The sequence below is a fragment of the Lepisma saccharinum genome, chromosome 6 (genome assembly GCF_977018435.1).
Source record: "Lepisma saccharinum chromosome 6, izLepSacc3.1, whole genome shotgun sequence".
In the NCBI taxonomy this organism is placed as follows: Eukaryota; Metazoa; Arthropoda; class Insecta; order Zygentoma; family Lepismatidae; genus Lepisma; species Lepisma saccharinum.
This window is the reverse complement of record NC_139234.1, coordinates 6,931,415-6,958,599: the sequence shown is the minus strand read 5'-3', so window position 1 is coordinate 6,958,599 and position 27,185 is coordinate 6,931,415. Positions and strand designations below refer to the sequence as shown.

The 27,185-nt window shown below is 37.6% G+C and overlaps 1 protein-coding gene and 1 non-coding gene across 3 annotated transcripts; one reads left to right on the top strand and one right to left on the bottom strand.

Moving 5' to 3' along the window:
• Positions 1-209: 209 nt before the first annotated feature.
• On the top strand, positions 210-25,373 carry LOC145988530 (uncharacterized). 2 transcript variants are annotated; one of them, XM_083123431.1, is made up of 4 exons: positions 210-459; positions 6,904-7,065; positions 17,410-17,552; positions 21,839-25,373. In XM_083123431.1, exons 1-4 carry the CDS (start codon positions 390-392, stop codon positions 23,447-23,449), a joined length of 1,986 nt encoding a protein of 661 aa, XP_082979557.1. In that variant the 5' UTR covers positions 210-389; the 3' UTR covers positions 23,450-25,373. The 2 variants fall into 2 exon arrangements, with proteins under 2 accessions (XP_082979557.1, XP_082979558.1); XM_083123432.1 differs by lacking the exon at positions 6,904-7,065.
• LOC145989515 (U11 spliceosomal RNA) lies at positions 4,323-4,452 on the bottom strand. Its single transcript, XR_014441876.1, has one exon. It is a non-coding gene; the product is annotated as a U11 spliceosomal RNA (small nuclear RNA).
• Positions 25,374-27,185: the final 1,812 nt, after the last annotated feature.

Genomic DNA, 27,185 nt, shown 5'->3' with positions numbered 1-27,185 from the left:
GAACAACCGAAGTAAAATAAACCAAATCAAGAAATATATTTCTACATGTTCTTCGTTTTAGGCAGAAAATGTGTGCCACAACAATCACTACACAACTTTCGCTTTCAAGCAGAGCTGCCTGCACGTATATGCGCAACGTGCATGCACTTCGAAACGAAGGCAAATTAGGCCTAACAGCTTCGTGTTGTTCACCCCTCCGTGCATGTGACGTAGCTGTCGAGCGACAAGAGGAAACGAAGGGAGTAGTGGAAGCTATTTTTTAATCTCGGTGTCTGATTTTCGGTAATTCTCTCCGACATCCTGAAGGCGAGAGTTTATCGTGAGTGATATGTGAACGCGGCGAGAGCTTGTGTTTATCCGTTACGTAACAAGAGATAGTGCGGGAAAAAATGGTGACTCGAAGACGAAGGAAACGTGAAGAGCCTTCTCCCACCGGTTCTGCTTCAGAAACAGCAACAGGTGAGCGTAAACACGCATGGGCGTGCGCAGACTATTTTGTTTGTTGGGGATGCCTTAAGGAGAGTTCCAATTGCGTATCTGAACAATGTTAACCTAATTGTCGAAACTTCATGTTCCTTTTTCACAGAAACTATTTATTAGGTTTAAAAGTTAAACATTATAGTCTCTAAGTATTCGCTTTTAACACAGATTTTCCTATCACTGTGGCGATATTTATATTATTTAAATAAAGAAAGTAAACAATTGAAAATCAATATTGATATTGAATAACCAACTTGACCAAAATGTAATACGATACAAGGTTATAGATATATATACAGGTAATATACAGCTAAATATCTGTCATTAAATAAATCTATAGGTTCACTTTTACAAGTTTTCTAACGCGCATTACTTTATAAAATATAATACTGCATCTGGTCGTTTCATGGTTCATTTTCTGTGCGATTTAGAAGAAATAACTTGTTTGCTACGTGGAACTGACTTTTATAGTAAACAATATGACATTGTTTTAGAGAGAGAGAGGGGGGGGGTTATCTTAAATGAAACGGAATAGCTTACTTTTTTAAACACGCATAGTACCGTATTTTCATTTCTACATTTTATATTCGTAGGTCACATGGCCGTATTTAGAGGGGGGGTTTCTAGGGTTCAAACCCCCCCGAAACATCTGACATGTTGGATTAATGGAAGTTCAGAAACCAAAATCTGTAACTATTTTCATTTTTTTTTTCGAAGCATCACACAAATACAAGGAGACGTTGAAACGATAGAGCTAGAATTTTCATACATTTGGAATTCTGAAAGTTGAGTGAAACAGGATTTATTCTCGGAATTGCAGCCCACCCATAACCCCTCCATTTTCATTTATGCTGTCCTCTTTCCAGTTTAGTTCCTGCGTCACAAGGAATATACACAGAAAATTCCCTTATGATTGTCCCAAAATTTTATTTCCAACTTTTAAATTCCCTGTCCGATAAAGTTGAAAATCCCCCTTGATAGGAGTTCAAACCTAGGATCTCCAGTGTCGTAGCGCATTACGCGATTGAGGTTACAATCCATGCACCAGGCTAAGTTTTTAAAGAGAGTAACTGGTTCCACAGTTTTCAAAATTCCAAAAATTAAGTTATAAGGTCAAACAACAAAAACTTTATGACTAAAATTTCTATCTAAATTTTAGAGCTTTTTCTTGAATGTATCTTAAAATTTGATAACAAAGTATAATAATTGTGCATTTCAGTACACACTGTACGAAACGTAAAAAAAACAAAACAAAAACAAAAAAAACTTGTGCTCGATATTCACTCATCTGCTGAATTGAGTAAGCCCCCTTAAGGATATAATAATAATAATAATTATTATTATTATAATAACAATAATTATACAATAATAATTAAAATTTCATAATAATAAAACAATTTTATTCCAAAATAATAATAATAATAATAATAATTATTATTATTATTATTATTATGATCGATAATAAAAAAACAATTTTATTCCAAAATAATAATAATAATAATAATTATTATTATTATTATTTTGGAATAAAATTGTTTTATTATTATGAAATTTTAATTATTATTGTATAATTATTGTTATTATTTATATTATTCAAATTTATGGCGACGCCCATGGGAACAATTATGAATGAACCCCCCCCGAAAATTTTTCTTGCCTACGGCCATGGTAGGTCATATTAGGGTGTGCCGTGCGCACGCCTATGTAACCCGTAAATGTGTGGGTTGGGGGGGGAGGGGTGTGTGTGTAAAACTTAAGCATATTCAACTCATTTCGGCAGAGCGTCGGTAACTAACTTTACGAGCAGACGAAGTTTTCCCAAGACAACAGTAACAATGCCCAGAAATATGCATGTTATTAAGCATTACTGTACAATACATACGTGTAAAATTACATTTTAATTTAAGGCTTACTGTAAATGCATATTTCTTCTATCAAGAGCAACGACTGCTCTTGTGCACAATAAAGGGCCTCCCCGATGGTGCAGTGGTAGCATTTTCGCCTTGTAATCAAGCGGTCCCGGGTTCGATACCCGGTGGAGGCACAAGTGGTTCGGATCCCACTTTCAACTGTAGGTCCAGTCCCGATTAACCTTACTGTGCATAAAGTTGACTTAAAACAACAAATTAGTCTTGTACACAATAGCAGGTAGCTAGCAGAAGACAACTCGGGCAGTATTTATCCAAACACCCTCTCCCCAAATTTCATAAACAACCTCCAACATTTTTCACAAAGACCCAATTTATGTCCACTGATTGATTGATTGGGTTTATTTTCTATCGGTTTTCTGCCACTTTTGGCTAATTTTTAGGATCAGAATGAGTTTTAAAATTGATGAAGAGTCACTCACAAAGATCACCCATGATCAGGCTTGGATTCGAATCCGGTACCCCTGGTGTCGCAGCGCGCTGTGCTAAGCAATCCACGACGGAGCTCGGCTCAATGTCTGTTTATTTTGGCTTTAAATTTACCATTACATCCCCCCTAAATAAGAACGTATCCACAAGTGGTTAGTTCTGGATAAACTTCTGGGCATTCGAACCCGGGTCCCCTGGCGTCCTAGCGCGATGTGCTAACCACTCTGCCAGGGAGGCAGCGTCAAAGTCTTTTATTTAGCCTCTTTGTTCTCATAATACTTATCATTTTATTTCAAGGCATTATATTATTATATTAAATATGACTCGCGACAAATTGCTGAAGTAATGAATTGGGCCTCCACACAGCAATATTTTGACACCACTGATTACATTGTTTAAAAAAGAGTAAATCCACTTTGCAAAGCATTTGTGTATGTCGTTTTGTATAATTCATAACCGAGTTTGTGTAATTTCATTTCGCTGTTTGTAAACTGTTTGGCACACACAATTGTATTATTATTATTATTATTATTTTGAAATAATGAAGCCCACTTTATAAGCAATTATGCCATTTAATATGGTATCTCCACAGCTCGTTTGATTTGTTGTTTTAAGTCCACTTTATACACAGTCCATCGGGACTGGACCTACAGTTTAAAGTGGGATCCGAACCACTGTGCAATGTGTCTCCACCGGGTATCGAACCCGGGACCCTTGATTACAAGTAACTCCTCCACAACTCAAGCGCCAAGCGTGTAGATATGAGCACAATAGAGTTAAATATTAAATGTAAAGAAATAATCGGTGTACGTTGTTATGGGCGTAACTTGGGGTGGGGAGGGGGCAGAATCGAAAATTTTCCCATCCCATAAAAACAGTGCCCAGGACAATTTTCCTATATAACTGTTATAATAACAAATAATAATAACCCATGCTGCCCCGCAGTCGGAGTACAAAGCACGGCCACGGAGGAGGACCTAAATAACATACATTTTCAAAATCATAAAATTTTAACCTTTAGTATTTTGCTCCCTGGTCTAGGGCTTGTAAAAATTTTGCAGAGCCGAGTGTCTCACTCCAAATTACGCCTATGTATTTACTTAATAAAAGGGTTTACCCTGACCAGAATTTTTCATCTGAGGATGTAAATGTAGAGCCAAAATGATCATACATTCAGAGCATATGAAAACATTTAAGGATATTCAGGTAGCTAATTATAAAGGTGTGTGGATAAATCATTGCGATGTAGCTACACAATCTAATAAAAATAAACACGATCTACTCACATTAATGGATATCAGTCGTTTTAATCGAATGCTTGCCCAGTAAAGTGAATCATCCCAATCACCCACGCCATCTATGCATATTTTGAAATCTGTGCACACTACCGAACCGCATATTGAACAACTTCGAAAACGTACCGTATTCATTATATCACAAATCAACAAATGACTGGATAAAGAATAATTTGTATTTATTTTTTAGAGAGGCGCCCACTGCATGTTGGCAGAAAACTGCCTCTCGTTTCTAAAAATTACGTGTTGGGTATGTCTTGATGTTCATCCCCCACAAGTCGGTTAGAACTTGTGCGCCATCAACAGCGAACACCCTTTTTTAATGGGATCTTCTTTCCCTCTTTTTATAAAACTTTTCTCCGAGAATGTAACCTCGAGAGTTTGAGGTACAGTTTCTTCTACAGGTAGAAATCGAAAGTATATGAGTAGAAATATAACTAACATATAAAATAATATTTTCATGCAAATTTGAAGTAAAATATATTGTACTCACAGAGAACCATTTATACACAGAGTTCACATTCGTTACAGTTAACGTTGTGCTGCCATCTATTGATACTCTGGCGTACTACAACGGCATGGAGTTATCTACGTTTGCCTGAATGAATGAAATCTCTCTACACGTCAAATCAAAACAGCAGAAGATAGCATCGAGCACATTTGCATCATCCTTGGAATATTATTTTTTGCAGTGTACATTCTACAGATAAATCTGGACATAAAGTGGCGTGTACAGTCTGTGCTAAGGGGTAATGCCCCTCCCCATTAAAAATATATGTTATGCACACGAAAATTGGAAAATTATAGCAGTGCCCCCAACAAAACAGATTTTCAAAAAGAATAAACATACAATGAATGAGGTGAAATTAATACAACGTTTCTAAAGATGGGGGAAGGGTTGGATAAATTGTTGAATTATCGCTCAGACCAAGTAGTGATTAAATAATAACAAAGTTACCACAATTTAAAATTACCAAGCATTTATCTTCCGTTTAAAAAAAAAAACCACTAAAATCTTCATTGCTTTTTTACATGCCCCATATGTCTAAGCATATGCCACTAAGACTGTTGTTTTTTTTAACTGTATTTTAATTAGGGAGGGGATGTATTAATTAGCATAGTAATTGAGGATATTGAGTTATTGACTCACACTATTACTGCCTTCTGAATTCGATTTCTGACCTGGGTATTCCATTTTGCATTTCCATTCATCAAAGAAAAGGTTAGCGCTGATGACCTCTGTTTCCCACACACGTCCTACACTGTAGCATGGCCGTATTTAGAGGGGGGGTTTCTAGGGTTCAACCCCCCCAAACTTCTGACATTTTGGATTAATGGATGTTCAGAAACCAAAATCTGTAACAAATTTTCAATTTTTTTCTCGAAGCATCACAAAAATACAAGGAGACAATGTTGAAACAATCGAGCTAGAATTTTCATACATTTGGAATTCTGAAAGTTGAGTGAAACAGGATTTATTCTCGGACTTGCAGCCCATCGGCGACCCCTCCATTATCACTTCTGCTGTCATCTTTCCAGTGTTGTTCCTGCGTTACAAGGAATATACACTGAAGATTCCCTTATGATTGTCCCAAAATTCCCTTTCCAGCTTTTAAATTCCCCGTCCGATAAAGTCGAAAATAAATCCCCCTTGATAGGAGTTCAAACCTAGTACCTCCAGATTCGTAGCGCATTACGTTCGCGATTGAGGTTACAATCCATGCACCAGGCTAAGCTTTTAAATAGAATAACTGGTTCCACACTTTTCAAAATTCCAAAAAAAATAATTTTAAAGTCAAACAACAAAAACTTTGACTAAAATTTCCATCTAACTTTTTAAAGTTTTTTCTTGAAGGTATCTAAAGTTTAATGACGAAGTAAAATAATTGTGCATTTCAGTACACACTGTATGAAACGTAAAAAAAAACAAAAAGAAACTTATGCTGGATATTCACTCATCTGCTGGATTGAGTAAGCCCCCTCAAGGATATAACAATAATATAATAATAATTATTATTAGTATTATTATTATGGAATGAAATTGTTTTATTATTATGAAATTTTAATTATTATTGTACAATTATTATTATTATTTCGATTATTCACATTTCTGGCGACGCCCTGGGAACAATTATGAATGAACCCCCCCCCGAAAATTTTTCCTGCCTACGGCCATGCACTGTAGCACAGAGAAAATACATATATATATATATTCTCTGTGACTGTAGTTTAATGTTCAGCATCCTGGAGAAATTTGACCAAAAAGAAAAAAAATGTACATGTTCTACATTTTGAACAAAACACTGCTTGTGTTACAAAATCTTTCACTTTAGAAGCTAGAAAACCACAGGGAAATTATTTATTTCCTAACAGAATTTATCACCACATCATGGTATATTGAAAACACTTAAACATGTTCCCCAGGACTCCTGGAATCGTAGCAAGCTGTGCTAACCATTCTGTCACAGAGGTCGGCTGCTGTGCCCAGTTATACAACTATTACAGCATATGTACATAATCAAGGGTTTATCCATAAGTTTCCCTGACAGGGGGATATGGGTGTAACTTAATTTTGAGGAGGGTATAAGGGTAAATTTAAAATCAAAATGATCATAAATTTGGCTTCTGTGAAAATTTGTTTGGAAGTATTAGGTGGCGTGTGTAGATAAATCACCCTCCACAATGTCTTCAAGTGAGATGTACTAAACTCCAAAGTAGTCAAAGTTTTTATATTATTGTCTAGTAACCTACTCCATATGCTTCTCTCTCAGATGGTCAAAAAGAAGATGGCAGTTCGGATGGCTCGAGTGAAACCTTCCTGCCTCGTTATTCATTCCTGGTCCTCTTTGTGTCTGCACTTGTCATGCGCTTCGGCGGAGTTGCTAACTCATGGTGGTTGCTGCACCCAGAAGAAATTTATTCAACATGGGAAGGTGAGAAATCTCTCGGTTTCATTGTTGCCCCATATTATACGTATGTTAGCAATATACAAGCGTGTTCTGTTCTATGTTCCTAGAAACTTTTCAAATATGGCGGAAAACACTTGAGGGTGGTTTTTAGTTCTTACATCTACCTGATTCTTGAAAAAAAAACAGAGCAGGTCAAGCAGTGGCGTAGCGCAGTTCTCTGATGCCCTCCTGCAAGTAAAATATTGGGGCTCCCAGTGAAAAAAAAAAAAATCGACATGATGCCAGTGTGGGACGGATGCACAAAATTTAAATAAATCAACTTTTACCCTGCCTTCCCATTGTTTGTCATCAACTTAGGCTATATATCAGTCTAATAGTTTCTCAAAACTAAATCAGGGTGGTCTGAATCTCTGATAATAACTGGATGAAGAAATTAGAAATATTTTCTCTTACTTCAATGCAGTGGCACAGCCAGGATTCTTTTTTCAAGGAGGGTGGAGGCTTCACACAGCCAACTATTTTGTTCGTGATCCTTTGTATTTCTTGTTCGAAACGTAATTCTAAAAAAATTAGCTTACATATAATACACATATATTTTTAAAAAAATACTGTTTGGGGAAATTGTTTAAAGGATAGCAAACACTCCTATCCTTCAGCCCAAAAAGCAATCCTCTGGCTATGCCAGGCCAAGATTCAACGAAAGAGCCACTAACATTACGCTTCTAATACTAATAGTGAGTTAAGTTGACAATAAATAAAAACAAAACTTTAGCAATAAAATTCCATCATTCAAGAAATAAGAAGAACGAAGAACCAGTAATAAAAATATAAAATGAACATGTCAAATATACAAATTCCATAAAATTCCTGGGTATTTGGGTACAAGAAAATCTCAACTGGGACATACATATAGATAACCTAGCAGGGAAATTAAGCAAAAACATACATGGTGTACGAACCTTAAGAACCATAATAAACAGGGAGACAATAAGAACAACATATTTCAGTCTTTTCCCGTCACAACTAACATACGGAATTGTATTTTGTGGGAATGCTAGAAAAAGTGCAAAAATTTTTATTTTGCAGAAGAGAGTAGTACGAATTATGGCAGGAAAGAAAATAAATGAACCATGTAGGATAATCTTCAGGGATCTTGGCATTGTACCATTACCTTGCCTATATATATATATATATATATATATATATATATATATATATATATCATTTTCTGTGCTATGTACAAGTAAAACAAGATATGTCAAGTTTCTCCAAACGTATCAAGGAAGTACGTCAATACAACACAAGAAAAAATCACAATCTGGTTATACAAACTCATAATACCACTCTTCTTGAAAAATACCCTAAATTCGTAGGTATCCACCTGTATAATAAATTACCTGATCACATGAAAACAATGAAATCAAGTACCCAATTTAAGAGGGAATTAACAAAATTCTTATTACATTGTTTTTATTCAATAAATGAATTTCTAAATTTGTAAATATTAAATTACATAAATTGTCAACAAAGAGAGATCGATTGTACAGAAAATGTAATTATACTATTTATATTATCATATACGAAGTACATGCTATTATTGTGCTATTATTATTCCATGTTGTTTTAGTTACATATTTACTTTTAAACTAAAAAAAAAAAAATTCTTTGATTATTATTGTGCTTGCCTTAAATATTGCATGTAATTTCATTCCCATAGTGTATTGTTCCTTTATTTGGATTTCCATCATGTAGAAATTCTTCAAATCATTACTGTAATTCTTGTCTATATTTGTATTAATATTTTATAACTGGATTTGGATTTCCTTCATGTAGTAGTTCTTCAATCATTACTGTAATTCTTGTCTAGAATTGTTTTAATATTTTATTACTGTATGTATTGTTATATGACGATTTCCATACCTATGGACATGGGTCAACGGAAATAAGAATATGAGTATGAATATATACTCAAGCACAGTGGCGCAGGAACGGGGGGGTACAGGGGTACATTGTACCCCCTCAAATTTTTGAAGGGGGGTACTGTACCCCCTTAAATTCATAAATCCCGTTGTATCCCCTGTACCCCCTTTAGACAATTTGACAGACGCAAGGTGCTACTGTTAAAGGAACATATTTTCAATTCGCTCAATAAAAAAGGTTTAGGTATATTGTTTATAACTTACAAGCATTATCTAATTTATCTTACTTAGCTACCACAGAAATTCAAACCATTGTAAACTTATTATACTACCTTGTGCTTGTTACTATGTAGTTAGTTCATTGACCTGTGTTCTTTGAAACCTCTTTAAGGAGATAAAAATTGTGTAAAATTTCTGTGAAACGATGGAATCAGATAAAGTTTACTCTCAGAAAATCACGCTCCAGATGAATGCTCCTTTGCGTAAGGGGGGTACACTTTTCTAAAGAAGCGGTCGCGTCGATTCAAAGATAATATATAAATCTTCATCAGAAGAGCATATGACTGACCTTTTCTTTTGAATTTTTCAAATGGAATTTTCCGAAACGAAATACTTACACAAATGAGACGAGACATTGGGGGGTACAATGTACTCATGTACTTCATAACTTTGTACTTAACCTATATATTAAGAGATTTTTGAACATAGAGATGATACTGAGACAGGAAAAGTCTGTGTTTCCTCTCAATTTTCGAAACGAGACTGAAATAAATCTCTGCAAAATCAAAACGAGGCGATACTTGATGTCCGAGATGATCTCGTTCGAAACTCTCATATCATACTTGAAGAAATTGGTTAAAATAAATTTAAATTACTGTGTGTCTTATCAGACGTACCAAGCGTATAATTCATTGACTTCTTTTTTTTCAAAATGTCGTGTATTTTGTTTACTGTAATTGCAAAGTTAATGCATTAGTAATAATTGCGAGCCTGTGCTGCCCGGTTTAATCTATTTATAATATAATTCCGTATTTCGACGGTTCACAGCATCGAAACAAGATACAATGCAGAAAAACGTTATTAAGAAAAGTTTTACTTTAATGACATATACGTTGTGAAACTTTGAGTGGTGACACAATGTACGTGTTGCTTATACTAAACATTTCGTGGGTCAGGACGAGATATCTTGCCTTGTAAATGAAGGCGAGATATCTCGCCTTCAATTACACAATTCAATGCACAGAGCTTTGGATTCCACTTTAAACTGCAGGTTCAGTCCCGATTAGCCCATGAAGTGAATATAAGTTTTAACAACTTCTGAGTAGACACCGAAACAAAAGAAAAGCACAAACAAGAACGAGAAGGACCTCACCACAGAGCAGGGCCTCTCCAATTGCGCAGTGGTAGCGTCGTCGCCTTGTAATCAACGGGTCCCGGGTTCGATACCCGGTGGAGGCACATGGCACAGTAGTTCGGATCTCACTTTAAACCGTAGGTCCAGTCCAGATTAGCCTTAATGTGCATAAAGTGGACTTAAAATACCAACTCAAACTCACCACACAGGAGACGAGCGGAGGCTGTGACAATTCTCGACTTGTCTCATCTCGATGTCATTCCTAGGTCAAATGAAAGATTCTCCTTTCCTAGACATTAGAACAGGGTGCATTTTGTGATTTTATCAAAGGACGACAACTTACTTTACCTAAGTATTAGATATAGTACTTAGAATTGGACATTAATCGCTTAAAATCTAATTTTGATGTCGAATGCAACACAAACACAACGCCATTTGAAGTTAAACCCTAAAGTCAAACTGGAAGAAAATTACATTAGTCAAATGAATGCACGGGATAAATGAGACTGACTGCATGTCCTATGGTTTCCCAGTTGGCTTGTCAAAGCCACTGTGTTATCTAGACTAGACTTCATTCAATTTCTTGCAAATTTTTCTGCATGAAAGCAATGCATTGGGAGTATAAGGAATATAAGGAAAGTAAAAGTATGTTTAAAACTTCTAAATTATTTTTCTAATCAGTTAGGGTTAGGTTTAGGACATTTCACATTCGGTTGGTAGATATTGGTAGATTTTGGATTGAATTCACAAGGTCTTTGAGCAAGATGGGAATGTTTGATTGAGTGATTTGGTTTATTTTACTTCGCATTTCTGCCACTTCTGGCTAATCGCGAAGATGAGGATGTGTGATGGTATGATGAAATTGATGAAGGGACACTCACAAATATCGCCCATACCCAGGCCGGGATTCGAACCGGGGACCTCTGACGTCATAGCGCACTATGCTAATCCCTCCGCCACAGAGGCCGGCGAGGTGGGAATGTGTTTTGCATTTTCTTTGTAGATGCGAAAATCTTTAACTGTGATGCGCACATGCTTTTGCTTACATTAAAGTTCACCTTTTTACGTAAACGAGGAATTGACAAGACTCCTTAAAACATGCATGTACTGTATATGCATTTAACACTACTAAATACGAAAAGAAACCTTGGCCGGTTATTCATATTATCCACCAAAGATTGAAAAGAGAAATAAAACAACTTTCGAGCGTTTGGCTTTCCTTGCTTGCTCTGAGATCTGAAGGATTTCGGTTTTGTATATGTAATGATAGTATACTTTCAGTGCTTGAAGAACGTCGTTAGGTACAAATAGTTACCGGTATGTTACAAATAAATGCTTTGTCAGATGTTTTACAAATATACCAAACTTAGACGTCTTACAAGTTGATCGGGAACCATCTCAACTCAATATTTTTTTTAAAAAAATAGAACACCCTATAGATGTCTGGGGAAATACCAAATACATGGTCTTTAAAGTGCATTGGATGTGGTACACATCTGCCATAATTTGTTTAAAGATATTTTTATGCTTAGCTATGGGACTTTAAAATTAAAATGAACTGAACTGATGTGGACTCTATAAGTATGATATATTCAAAAATATGGTTTCTATATCCAGTTGGTGAGAGACGATTATTCCTGGTTGGAATAGAGGAGAGAGGGAATCCTCCTCACCCCATTTAATCTCACCCTTCATTAAAAATCAATAGATGTATCTTGGTTCGCAATTTTCACATTTCGAACTCCTGATATTCCATTTCGTTAAATTCAAAATGAGCCCAAGAACAAGGTCCAGAGCTTTATATTTTTCGGAATTGTTATCTGGTTAAAATCTGTTTTTAAAATGATCATAAATACTAAGGAAAACAAAGAAATAAAAATTATTTATGCCAATTTTTAATTTAAAAAAAAACAACTACAGGAAATTCGTGTGCTGTTCTAAAATGGAATATTTCCGATGCCTTCACATCATACCTATAGGTACTACCTTTGAAGTAGTATATACATAATATGGGAGACAGAATTTTGTACCCCCCAAATGAAAAACGTTCCTGCGCCACTGCTCAAGCAAACTTATCATTTCAGTTATGGGGGTTGAACTGGACCTGTAGATTGTCGATGGTGACTTAATATCAAAAGGTCAATTGCAATCTGCTACAAAGAAATAGCAGCGGACTCAAGTCTTGAGAGAGAAAATTAAGTAGCGACTGGAAATTTTCACTAAAAATTTGTCACTCAATGAAATGCCAATTGAAGGGATTGGAGCACTTCGAGCATTGTTTACTCTGTATACCCTGCATGGAGGAATTGAGGCTACTGAACTGGACCTAAGGTCACAGGGATAATTGCCCCTGGGCTCCACCTCCTGAGTTTTTGGGCCCCCCTTGACGTAAAATGTAACAGGTGTGAACAATGTGGGAAATTTATCTCAGATCTTATTTCAATCTCATATTGAGGCTTGGGGGGGGGGGTGCTTGAAAATATTTGGTGGGAAGTTACATTTTACATATCACGTAATATTACTGGTAAAAAAAAAAGGTCATGAATTATGAAGTTGGTTTGTTTAGGTATTGTGTAACAATAAGGCATCGACCGTTTGAGCAACTGAATCTTTCTACTGGATTCACAACTGTACTACACTACACTACGTTTACGAAAACTATGTAGCTATAAAGGTATGAGATGAGAGAAGTTTCCTATCGATTGCCATCTGTGAGCAAGTAACTTAATTCTGAATTTCGGAGGAGGCCCATAATGTCAAGTTGCGTGGACCCCTCTGGCTGAGACAATACGCCAGTGCTTATTATCGAAGATGTTGTCATATGATATGTTACTGGGAACCAAATTTCTGTTTCGTAAATCCATTTTTTTAAATATGCGACACTATCTACTGAATTTCTGGGATTATATAAAATGTCAGGAGCACGGAGAAAGAACATTGCGGGGGCGGCCGCTATGCTAATGAGGTAAAGTTATGTGGACAGTTAACCCATAACTGCTATGGTGAATGAGCGAATGCAGTATTTTAATATTACAACATTCTTTGTGAAAAAATATAATTTGCTCTTAAATTTTATAATTTTTTAATTACTAAAAAGGTCATTCACAGATTATGGACTCCACACAGTTCAAATGTAAAAATATTAGGCCTTCAAATTTATTCAATGATAATTAAAAACTGTACAAATGAACAAAATATCAGCTTGGCTTCCACTGATATAACCATTGAATTTCAAATTTAACAAGCGTGGTCCTGCATTATTCCAAAACATGTTTCCGTCCATTCATTTATTTAAATCTTTAACATGATTACATCATAATGTTATTCAAATGTACTATGATGATAAACGGTCAAATAGGATTATTAAACAATTTTTAGTACATATATATCCTAGACAGATTTATAAACTTTAAGAAAAATACAAAATCTGATAAAATCAAATACATGATATTTGATTATTGAAATGTAACTGTTTGATTATATTGATACTAATTGTAGCCTAACCATCAGGTAATGCATTAATTGTTATTCAAGATGATTTCTTTCAACTATATCATCATCAACTTATCCTGAATTTTTGAACTGGTTTACCCCAACAATTCTTATTTATTGTAAGTAATAAATACACCATGCAGGTATGCAAGTACAAAAAAAAAAAAAAAAAAATCTGACAACTTCAGATTTTCTGGCAATTTTGATATTTTTAATAAAATTTCCCTTCATTTAACACTGCCACTGCCAAGTGTGGCACAGAAACAAAAAGGAACAAGCCGTTTTTTCCCGCCAACATTGTTTCCAATGGTGGAAATGTCCACATAGAGCTCATGTTTTTAAATATTCTGTAGGCTAGTCAGCTGCTCACTTTTCTTTGGCTCCCTCACCTCCGCTCGTACAATCGGGGAGGAAACGTGATCACCAGAAAGGTGTGATAGAGAATAATCAGTGGCATAGAAACCAGTTCTTAATTTCTTTAAATAATTGACTTACATTCAGGTTTAAAAGCTTGTTTTAATAATTTGCATAATATACAGGGTGTTTCTAAAGGTCGTTTACAACGTTTGGGAGGTGATTCCTCACACGAAAACAAGCAAAAAGTGTTAGTTCCATTTTTACGACTGAGGCTTCGTTTCCGAGATAGGAGCCTCGCAAAAGGTGACAAAGTGAACGTCACACCTAACTGGGACGAATACTATCACAGATAGAGAGGCGGTTCCAAGGGAATCATAAAGGAATCGTATGTGCTTAGTCCGGAAGTCACTATGAAAAGTTCACTGCACGCATGCGCAATGGAGTCCTCAAAGGAATTGGGGATATCCAGCAAGAACAATGCATGGATAGGGTATGTAACGCAGCAAGGAGGACCGTGACAATGAGAAATGCGTTAAAGACAACACATCCCGACCTCAAACATGAAAACATGAGCATGGAACACAAAATCCGAAAAGTTGAGCACGGTTGCATACCCCAGTTACACGCGAGGAATGAACGAATCATGTCATGTGGCATACGAGAGACACATTACTCCACCAGGAGAAGGGAAAGAAAAACACAATATCAGATGATTGCGACAACGTGTATTTTTACACACGACAACTACGTAATATCCTCCCCCCCCCCACACACACAACAAACAACAAATGCTCCAATGTCTTACGCACAGACAGTACGTGTCACTGTACACAAACTGAAGGTGTCAATTTCACCACACAAAGGGGGTGGGGAGCAATACCAAGAGTGTTCTCACTGGGATTTGCCAAGGGCGATAATCACAGACGGTTTTCAAAATGTCTGCTGTTCACTTCTACGCAGAGATGACAGCGACGAATCAAGGATTGTCGAGTACGAGCAAACAAGCCAGGTGTATCTGCTACCGTCGCGGCGGCGACGTTGATGCGAGCAACGAGGTCCTCAGCTGATGTGACAGGTGTGTTGTATACGAGGGTTTTCATTTTTCCCCAGAAGAAATAATCGAGAGGGTTGAGATCTGGCGACCTCGGTGGCCAAGGCACAGGCTCATCCCTACCAATGAACCTATTGCGAAACACGCCATGCAGGAAATGTACATTACGATCGAAAAGAGCTGGTGCCCCATCTTGTTGGTACCACATTTCTTGCCGCAGTGCCAAAGGGACGGTCTCCAACAGTTCAGGCAGAACCTCACTAAGAAATGCATGATACGTGCGACCATTCAGGCGAACAGGGAGAATGTATGGTCCAATTAAATGATCATGTACTATCCCGCACCACACATTAACTGAAAACCTGTGCTGGTGATGGGCCACAAAAAGTGCATGTGCGTTGTCAAAATCCCAGACATTACTGTTTCTATTATTGAAGACATCCATCCTGGTGAATATGGCTTCATCTGTCCACAATACCTTTGCCCCGAAGTGAGGGTTTGTGTCCAGCTGATGCAACAACCATTGCCAATACTCCATACGAGGGCGAAAGTCACGAGGTAACAGTTCTTGTACTTTCTGCAGTTTAAAAGGGTGCATTCCTTCCTCTGACAACACTCGCCAAACGTTCACATGAGACGTGTTTCGTGCCAGAGCGAGCACGCGCGTACTGGTGCCAGGATGTTCTGCGACCGCTGTTAACACATCTTATGCAAACTGATGTGTGCGTACACTTCGGGGTCTTCCAACTTCTTGCCGCGGTGGTAACACTGACCCTGTTTCACGCAGTCGACTGTCCACAACGTGAAAGAAGGCGTGAGACGGTAAACGTCTATGTGGAAAGCGTTCTCCATAAAGACGCCTTGCATCACGGCTATTACCGTGTGCCTCCCAATACATGAGATGCATGTCTGCTAGCTGCTGGGTCGTATACGCAGCCATCTGTGTAATAGGGAGCTGGAACCGCAAAATATCGTTTTTGTTTAACATTGGCACACTGCACAAATTGGCCGTATCACCGTACGAACACCACAGACCAATTGTTGCCATACTTGGCTTGCCCACTCCACCACGTCAACTTCTTTCAATACAAAATACTAGTACTCTTCAATGCGTATGGCAACCTATAGCGAACTGCTGATCATATCCCAGCACCTGCAACACGACTGGGATGACTGCCGGAGAGACCCTTCGAGCTCCTCTCGCCGGTACAGCAGTCATGAAAGTCAAACGTAGACTACGAGAGCCAGACTTGCCAGCGCAGCGTTTCCAAAACTCGTCTCTTTTACATCACAGTGATCGCGTGCGAACACTCTTGGTATTGCTTCCAACCACCTTTGTGTGGTGAAAGTGACATCTTCAGTTGGTGTACAGTGACACGTACTGTCTGTGCGTAAGACATTGGAGCATTTGTTGTTTGTTGTATGTGTGTGTGTGTGGGGGGGGGGGGCGTATTACGTAGTTGTCGTGTGTAAAAATACACGTTGTCGCAATCATCTGATATTGTGTTTTTCTTTCCCTTCTCCTGGTGGAGTAATGTGTCTCTCGTATGCCACATGACATGATTCGTTCATTCCTCGCGTGTAACTGGGGTATGCAACCGTGCTCAACTTTTCGGATTTTGTGTTCCATGCTCATGTTTTCATGTTTGAGGTCGGGATGTGTTGTCTTTAACGCATTTCTCATTGTCACGGTCCTCCTTGCTGCGTTACATACCCTATCCATGCATTGTTCTTGCTGGAAATCCACAATTCCTTTGAGGACTCCATTGCGCATGCGTGTAGTGAACTTTTCATAGTGACTTCCGGACTGAACACATACGATTCCTTTATGATTCCCTTGGAACCGCCTCTCTATCTGTGATAGTATTCGTCCCAGTTAGGTGTGACGTTCACTTTGTCACCTTTTGCGAGGCTCCTATCTCGGAAACGAAGCCTCAGTCGTAAAAATGGAACTCACACTTTTTGCTTGTTTTCGTGTGAGGAATCACCTCCCAAGCGTTGTAAACGACCTTTAGAAACACCCTGTATAACAAGCGAGTTCCCATATATTAAAGCTAAATGTTTTTTTTAAAAAAAATACGAGGAAATATGGTTTACTGGCAGTAAATACATCCTGGACAATATGCCACTGTCACACAATTCATCTGCTTCATTATGTTTCTGCAGCCAGTATGATCTTAATTATTATTTTTCAGTTGCACACAGAGAGGTGTATGGATATGGTCTAGCAGTTGAAGATAACAGCACTGCCTGTCCACATTCACTGATTTCTGTCCGAGTAGCGATGGAGGTTCTACGACTGCAGAAGTATTTAGACATATCAGGGAGTCCATTCCAAGTAAGCACTAGTGGTTTATTGTTTCCTATGCTGAAGCAATTACAAATTTTCATAATTACTGGAAAAATATTATGCAAAGCGAGAATATAATTACTTTTTAAAATTACTGCAATGGTACAGTCAGGTTCAAAGATAATTTTTTTTACATGGATGTAAATTCCCAATCACTGTTTTCATTTACTTTTTTATTAGACCCTTACATGGAATGTTTTTGTACTGGTGATATTAGAGAGTATATTCTCTATATTTTTAAGTTTATATTTAGCTTTACATTGTGCAAAATAAACTGAATCAGTATCATGATTGAAAATTCACGTATGCAAGTATTAAGTAACTAATGATATTGCTTTCTCAATTTGTATATTACTTCTTGTACATTCCATTTTTGCCTCTTTGGCTAACCACCAGACTGAAGATGAACGATGATTAGATGAAATTGATGAAGACACACTTGCAAAGGAATATCCATGCCGAGGTCAGGACTCAAAACAGGAACCTATAGACGACAAGATTGTGAGTTCACTCCTCAAAACACTATGCTACTGAGGCAGGCGTATCACTTTTACAAGAATACTGGTTTCAATATTAAGACTTTGTTTTGTGCATGTTAGTCAATGATCAATACACAAATATAATGACTATGGATGTCTAGAAGAGGCACGAAGAAATGCCATGTTTCCTGTCCCCAGAAATTGTAATGGAGTCAAAAATTACATATTTTACACATCATGTAATTACATTACAATAAATATAAAATGTAGGATGTGTGGTGATCCACTCTCCAAAGATCTGACTGCCACATGAAAATCCAGTTCAATGCTGTGGTAGGTGACAAGTGGGAAATTTTCCAACAATATCCACAGATAAAGTGGCTGTGAGGGGTCATTCAAGGACTACTCGGGGGAAGGGGGGGGGTGTAAAAGAGACCAGAGCATGGAGCCGATCACATCACATCTACCATTGCCAAGAATTTTTAAGGCTCTACATTCACTCTGTCCCGCATCTTAACATGGTGTGAAGAGGTATGTGCCCACTACATGTCCCTTCAGTGTTACCAATTGTTGTAAGGACATCGATGTAAACAGAAGTGGACATTGGAGAAATCCCATTAATATGCGAAGTTCAGAAGGGGGAAGCTGAAACATAGTATGTAGCAAGTTGATAAACATAGGCTCTAGCTGAGTTTCACTGTCCATTTATTGGGGAAAATACTCATGAGTTTCTGATATTTTAACCTAAAAAAAAAAAAAAATCCCCCAAATAAAATGTTAATTATATACACACGATCAAGACTTATCATGGCAGGTTATGTTATTTGAAAGTTTCGACAACTTTGTTGCCCGGCCTTCTAGTTCATATTGTGGCCTTATCTCCACGTCTTGGTTGCAATTCTTATTTTTGTCTCTTCTATTTTTTTTGCACGGCTGTCATGTTACTTGTCGTGTTATGGGAATCTTGAAACATTGTATAGTTATATTTCTTGCCACATATTGCCTTATGACCATGCAATAGGAACAACAGGCTTAATTTAATTTACTCCAAACATAACAAGTTTTATGTAGAAAAATTTTCATTAACATTAATTGAAATGTTTTGATTTAGATAGTCTCTCATCCAAGTACTTTTCAGACATAACACTGCTTGATCTTTCTATTCATTAGATTACATTAATAAACTGGCATATTAGATTTGTTTCTTAATTAGGTCTAGGCATTTTGTGAATGCGTCTGCTTGGATTCCGTTCGCCTATGGTTTTTATAGTCGGATTATGGTGGTGAAGTTATTGTACACAGAATTTCAACCTTTCATGTTGCATGTATTCAAATAGCGTTTCTCAGTCTAATGTTTCTCTTATTTGAATGTTAGGTACCTATCGATCAGCGCCAGAGATGATTATTCTTAGTGCGTTGTTCTAGATACTTTGTAGTGGCCTTTGGCAAGTTGGGACACTGTACTACCACACAACACAACTTTCCTTTACCTTTTATAGTTTAGCCACAAACAATTGGCAATGTGCACATGAAGCAACAATAAGTAACAGTGCGAAGGAAGATTTGCTTATTTATCTTTGTTGACTGGTTTTGTGATGTCCTGTATAATTTTGCATCCTAGGCTGCAGCCTACTGGTTAACATGACACCGATTACAAGTAACACTGGCAGACGTTATCTCAGCGAGGCCAAAATTTCAAATACAAGCATTTTTTGGACAATGGAATTAGCTTGGAAAAGACTGACTTGCTTTGCAGTCCCATAAAAATTCTGCACAATCTATTGTACTTGTATAACATTAAAATGCAGATATGAAGGTAGAAGTTATAATATAAATATATATAAATATATCATAGGCATTTAAAAATTTTACACAAAAGAAGAAAAAAAAATACACATCATTAATCACTATTGTGATCCATAGAATATAATAGTTTCTACACATTATTTGTCAAACTTTATATGATTTCATACAGAGGAAGAAAGGAAATTCTAAATCTAGTGAATTAGATTTTAATGTGATGAAACCAAACAGATACGAATTTAGAATCTTACTTTTATTATTCTCCTTCCTCACAAGCTGTGATAGCTCAGTCGTTAGGGCATCTGACTACGATGCAAGAGCTCTGAGTTCGATCCCTGGTGGGGGGAAACCGGGATTTTTTCCACCTGTTTGAGCAGCTCCGGCACCCACCCAGCATCGTATAAAGTGGGTACCTGGAGGAAACTCTGGGGGAGGGGGTAAAGGTGGCCAGGGGTGTGGTGCTGATCACATCACCCTCACCTTTGGCCGTGATCAAGAAAGTGTGGGACCCTAACCCCACCCCCTATACGCCTTCATGGTATGGTGCATAGCATACCTTTTTTGTACCTTCCTCACAAGATTCACACACTTCATACATTTACAACAGATTTTAGTAATTAGTATTTCTATATATTTCTGTACAACGTGTCCGAAAATACTCCCGTCAAGGGTCGTGCAGATCACTGCTCCACTGAAATTATGAGCTCTATATAACAAGTCAACAATGGTTATATATTTCAAATAATGGCTGAACAAACAGTTCCTGGACTTTACCAAGAGCCAAGGTCAAGAATGTTGCCAAACTGCAGTAGTATGTAAAAATAAACAAGTGGTTCACAAGTGATCCGCACGACCCCTGCAGTGTTAAAATATAGAAATTCAAATTTAAGAAATCAAAATTCGAATTGATTGTATCATTGCATGATCTTGTCATCCAAGGATGTGAAAAATTCAGTAACCACAATTATGAGCGACATATGTACAAGGTGTACAACTTTGCTTCCGCCGTTTTCCGACAGGTGGCAACAACAGGAAGTAGCGGTCGAAAGAAGCAGATCGCAGACGTCACGCAGTTAGCTTGGACCTCTGTCAACATAACCCCATTCAAACATTAGTCGAGTGGTGTGTGCATCGTGAAGTTGTTCGCGATTGAAAATGTCAGTGTACGAGCCAAATTCTCGTCATTTGCGGGAGGTTCTACTTTTTTGTTTCAATATGAAGAAAACTGTGGCTGAGGCTCATCGAATGCTCTCCACTACGTATGGTGAGGACGCTATAAGTGAGAGAACCTGTCGTGAGTGGTTTCAACGCTTCAAGAACGGTGACTTTAACGTCGAAGACTGGCATAGTGGTGGAAGACCAGCTCGGCGTCGTGTACTATGAGCTGTTAAAACCAAGTGAAACAATCACAGGTGCTCATTATCGAACGCAATTAATGCGTTTGAGCTGAGCATTGAAGGACAAACGGCCGCAATACAGCGAGAGGCACGACAACGTGATTTTGCAGCATGACAACGCACGACCCCACGTTGCCAAAGTGGTGAAAACGTACCTGGAAACATTAAGATGGGACGTCCTACCCCACCCGCCTTATTCTCCAGACATCACTCCCTCTGATTATCACCTGTTTAGATCAATGGCTCATGAACTGGCTGAACAACACTTCCAATCTTATGAAGAAGTCAAAAAGTGGATCGATTCGTGGATCGCCTCCAAAGATGAACAATTTTTTAGACGCGGCATTCGTACGCTGTCCGAAAGATGGGAGAAAGTAGTGGCCAGCGATGGACAATACTTTGAATAATGCCTGGGTAAGCAATGTTTTTCATTACAGCGTCATATTTTTGGGGAAAAACGGCGGAAGCAAAGTTGTACATCTTGTAGTATATGATATTTGAAATATCTTAAAACTGGCATATATAGTGTGTATGATATTTGATTTGTTAATCTAACTGATTACAATTAATCATTATTTTTCCTCAACCGTTTCAGTTTCTTCGATTTGTAACTGCTGCCATTTCAATGCTCTCGCCAGTTGCGACTTTCTTCCTGATGAATTTCAACAATCCAACAGACACAGACGCATCTATTTTGGCAGCAGCTTTGGTGGCTTTTAGCTTCCCGCTGGTAGCCTTCAGCACGAACAGCTTGCAGTCTCCAGTAACATTATCCCTTGCGCTCTTTCTCCTCGTGTTTGTGCTACCACCACATCCTCAAGGTCAAAGTAAGAACATGCTCAGTGAATTATTCACGACATTCCAGAAGGAATTGTCACTAATCTCCGGAATTTGCTTGGGTGTTGTAATGTACTTGTGCAGCTTCGAGCAGGCGTTGTTAGTGTTTTTTCTTGTGGTGTATCACACTGCGACGCATGCATCCACTATTCACTGTTTACGACAGTGTGTGGCAGGCTTTATCGGTTTTGCAAGCGGGATATTGTTTGGTGGTTACTACGATTTTGTGTGCTTCGGAAAATGGTTTCATTCAGTGCTTTGCCAACAGGTGTCTCTAGTGTTGAATTCAAAAAGTGCCATCACCGATTCTTTGTACTATTACTTCGGGAATGGTTTCTTTTATCAGCCGACAGTATGTTTCCTAACCTTACTCCCTGTGTGTTATCTTATTGTGCATTTTTGCAGTGGTGAAAATGTCAAGACGGAGAGAAACGCAAACACAATGAAAGTAATGGTAGGTTACTGCCTGGCTGCAATTTTGGTGATCTTCCATGCCGTGTGCTTCAAAACAAAACAAGAGATAAGAAACGTTCACGATGGAATTATGATGTCCCTGTGTGCATCAGGGTGTGCTGCGTCAATGCTCATCCACGTAGTTATCAGTGTTCTCAGCCAGAATGCAAGTCCGGAACGTTCTCGGGCTGTTAAATTCACCATCAAGGCATTAGTTTACGGGGAACTTGTGCTACAAGCAATGGACGTGAAGCAAAGTTTACCCCAGTATCCTTCAACCAGTGCTGTGAGTGAGTGGACGAGTAACGCACAGCTCAATGTTACCACAGACGTGAATCAGTGCATGCACTATGCAGGGATGATGTTGCAAAATGGCTCCAAAGCCCTTTTCTTAGATTTCCCACTATTGCGTACCGGCGGATTCAGTCTTATTCACAAAAACGTTCCGGTGCTGGCTAAATTTGGTAATGCTTACTTGGAACTTGATTTCCTTGCATCGTACGCCCAATCCAAGAACCACGTCACGAACTATTTCGAGCTCCAAAATATTGGTGGTGTTTTGCAGTATCTTGCCGCTGAAGATTCTCCTTACGACGTTGCTGTGTTGGTTCAGGACACGGATAAATTTGGACCAACGAGATGGAACGCTTTGAAAAGTGCTTATAAGATGGTGCATCAGTGTGAAACTGTAATCGTAGGTTATCGAATTAAAAGCCAAAGAATTCGGCAGTTGTTCCGGCAAAATGCCGAGAGTTTCTCAGCTTCTCCATATGCCGTCAGAGAGGCGGAGCAGTTGTTCCATCTCAATCTCCATTCCCTTGCTCTGGACAGGCTTAAATCTGCCAATGTAGACTCTCCTCATGCACAGAAACTTATGGAGAAACTTGAAGCTCTTAGTATTATAGATGTTGATTAGTTACTACAACACCAAACATAGTTTCCAACTTTAGTGAGAAGTTACTAAATGCTGTTTGGTTTTGAAATTCGTGACTTTTAAAAGTTCCTTAGTGGTTAATGTGGAGAATTTACATAATATCTTCTCAGACCTCTGTGTTGGTCCATATTACGTTATCTGTATCATATCATATCGTCCAGTTCTATTTTTAATAGGGATAGGACCGATTAATCGGTACTCCATCGGTATCAGCCGATATAGGCATATCGGTGTATCGGTAAAATTACCGATTATTTTACCGATCAGATATATCGATGAAGATCTTTTAATTTAGTGCAAAATTATGCCATTTTGTTGTAATTTTTAGGGATAATTTCCATGCTCTTCTTTCTAAAAAGTAAATGTCTAAATATTTAGCTTCTCTTGCACTGCAGTCACCTCAAAACACACATTTATTAAGGAGATCAATGAACATTTCAGGTTCTTCAAGGACCATTCCTAATTTTATATCGGATCGGTAGAATATCGGTTATCGGTATCGGTAAATTTTATATCTGTACTTTATCGGTATCGGCCAAAATTTCATATCGGCCCATTCCTAATTTTTAAATATTGATAACTGTGCATATCAGTACAAATATTAAAATAGCTGTTATATAATCAGATCCATTTTTTTTCACATAATAGTGGTGCAAAATTAATGAAAATTACGCAATCTGTGAACCCCACAGGACTGGACAGACTCTGGAAAAAATATGGGTAGCTTTAGTTACAACATACCATTTTTCTAACTCACATGTTCAAGGGTCTCAGAAGATTTAAACAGTGTTCTGGGTATGGGGTTGTTTGTGAATGTCTCATCAATTTCATACTATGACTCATCTTCATTATCACAATTAGCCCAAAGTGGCAGAAAAGTGATGCTAAATAACAAAATCAAACATGCAATATGAAGGGTGCGCCAATGCAATTACAAATTCACCCTCTCTGCATACACATACTTCAAAAACAGCAATTCCTTCCTGGCTAGAGCTTGAACCCAGATTCTAGGAGCCCAGAATCACGGGTTGAACATTCAAAGCATACAAAAACTCAGGTCAATCAATTGAAACCATTATTTATTTATTATAACTTACATCTTTGTACAAATAATTGAATGTCAAAACTATCTTGTGCACACTGCCAAAGCATGGATACCATGTTGAATAGTTTTTTGTCCGACGCACTCATTCATGCCTTCCCCTTTAAATAGCTGCCGCTAACAAGTACTATGTATTAACACAAAAATCTACCATTGTTTCTTTTGCTGACAAAACAGGCACTCCACACTCGATTCTATACACTTAACACACAAACTAAAGCAATAGAAATTACTGTAATGGAAGGGCATGGTACATTCATGAAATAATATAATCACATGCATCATATAGGACTTGTGATTTTGTATATTTTTCAATGATGCAGGCAAAATATTGCGAGGAAAACAAAAACAATGCTTCAGAAGAACCAGTAACACATTACTGATAGACTTTTACGTATATGGACTCTTAAAGTCCCATGGTGCAACAGCTCTTTGGGGGTGAAGCAGACTTAATTGGATCTGTGGTCAGGCCAGCAATCACGCACTGTTACAGCTGCTGTTCTCCGACTTTCTACACCCATTTATTTCCAATCTGCACTTTCAGTTGAACTGAATATTATGACTTGGCTGTAATGTTGTCTTCTTATTTTGGTGAGGGCAGACCAACATTCGGCCACAGAACTACTGGAAATCCTGGATGTGTTTGGAAACTGTCATCTTACGACCAGCTAACACCAATGTCACACTTTACAACCACAAGGTTGTTTGTGAAATAGTAAAGTAAAAATTTGCAAGTGTCATCTGCATCTTTTCTTCTCTGTATACACCAGTTAACCAGATTAATAAAATATTTTATAAATTGATTATTTGGAAGCATTTATGAATTAGAACCATAAAACATGATATACAAGGGCTGGACAAATATGAATCATAATATATTATTGGGAGGTAGGATTGACAATCTATGGCCATTCAACTCACTTTGGGTTTGTTCCTGTACAAAGGTGACACAAAAGTTCATATTACTGTATATCAGTGCATTATAATCAAATTCCTGAGCAAATAAGGTTGTAAACCATCATATTATGATGAACCATATTGGCTTTTCAAAGTGTGAAGTGATACATTGTTTACATCTCACTCGGCCACCATTACATCTACACTCGTGACCTAGAGGTCGCTTCTGATTGGTTATGCTATGGAAATAGGACCGAATCTATCCTTGAGAAATGCCACAAGACTTTTCCCTTCACACGGTAGCATTTTGGTCATGGCATAAATGTTAAGAAAAATGCTAAGGAAAACGATTTCGTCTAAAGTGGGCCTTATTCTGTTTACAAATTATTTAATATTTGCCCAGTCCTCGTATATATGGCTCACGTACTAATCCATTTTAGGACTAAATGGAGAGTAAGAGTTCAAGTTTATGTAAACAGTGTACATTTATGAATGTTATTACATAAACAATCATAGTAAGTAATGATGTAGTCAGAAGTAAATTGTGGCTGTTACTGAATCTTTAAAATGCACCCTCAAATTTCTTTGAGTTGTATACATTTATGGCAGGCAAGACAGATAATGCTAAAATTAACGAGACAATACACAATGCACAATGCAGTATAGAGTGTAAGTTGTGGGAAGTTCAGCATGTTTTGAGTAAGCCCCTAACAACGGCAATTTTGTCTTTATTGTACAAAGACAAATACGAGAGCTGACTTAACGCGTTGCCAACCGTGCTGATAGAATTGAGTTTTTTGTTGCATTTGTGCCTTCAGGTTGTCTAGAAAGCCAGATTAACTGTGGAAATTGTTTTACATGCAATAATAATAATAAAACCTTTGACAGTGCCTGACCCTCAAAGAACTCCTATATTGCAGACAATACCGATTGTATAATTGTATAATCTCACAACAAATCACCCTCTTTCTACAGTACTAAGTCATGCACATTCATTATATTGCGTTTACTGCTGCACACGGCTTAGAACACGGTTCTCTCTTTTTTTTTCCAGTTTTATAAAAGAACCAATCGACCCCTTTCATACATTAACATGAAAGGGTCTCACAAATCACATCTGTATAATAGCCTGCAACACTAGTCATCCACAAAATAACGCTGCATACAAAAAAAGAACCTCACAAAAGGAACGCAAGTACCCAATAAACATAAAAACACAGAAAAAAATAGTCAACGAACTAAGTCATATTGAAAGTACTAAAGAACCATTCTTCATTTAAATACATAATCACACAACCTTTACCTCATATCATAGACAAATGTCTTCTCGAAAACTTCATAACCCAAGGCATATTTGATATATTTTGTGTAATTTGCACTAATTATCCCCTAATATGGACAAGTAATATTCACAGATTAATAAAAAGACAAAAAGGAACAAACTCATGTACATATTTCTCCAAACTACCTATCTAGCTAGAATTCGTATATATACATATTAACAACACACACACACACACATAACTTAAAAAAATGGGGAAAAGCTGGAGTTTTCACTTGCATCATAAATGATTACATATTTCTGACATGAAATATCACTACACTCAATAGCAAGTAACATTAGGTATACAAAGGTTTATTATTCACTAATTAACAGTATTGTTTTCCTTTGAAATATGCTCAACAATGTATGAAATTATAAAAGGGCAATGTTATTCA

What these genes read in the sequence shown, in the direction of transcription:
- LOC145988530 (XM_083123431.1), top strand. Translation starts at nt 390, where the DNA reads ATGGTGACTCGAAGACGAAGGAAACGTGAAGAGCCTTCTCCCACCGGT. An exon ending in AATTTATTCAACATGGGAAG is followed by an intron (nt 7,066 to 17,409) that starts GTGAGAAATCTC and finishes ATTATTTTTCAG; the next exon opens with TTGCACACAGAGAGGTGTAT. An exon ending in TATCAGGGAGTCCATTCCAA is followed by an intron (nt 17,553 to 21,838) that starts GTAAGCACTAGT and finishes CAACCGTTTCAG; the next exon opens with TTTCTTCGATTTGTAACTGC.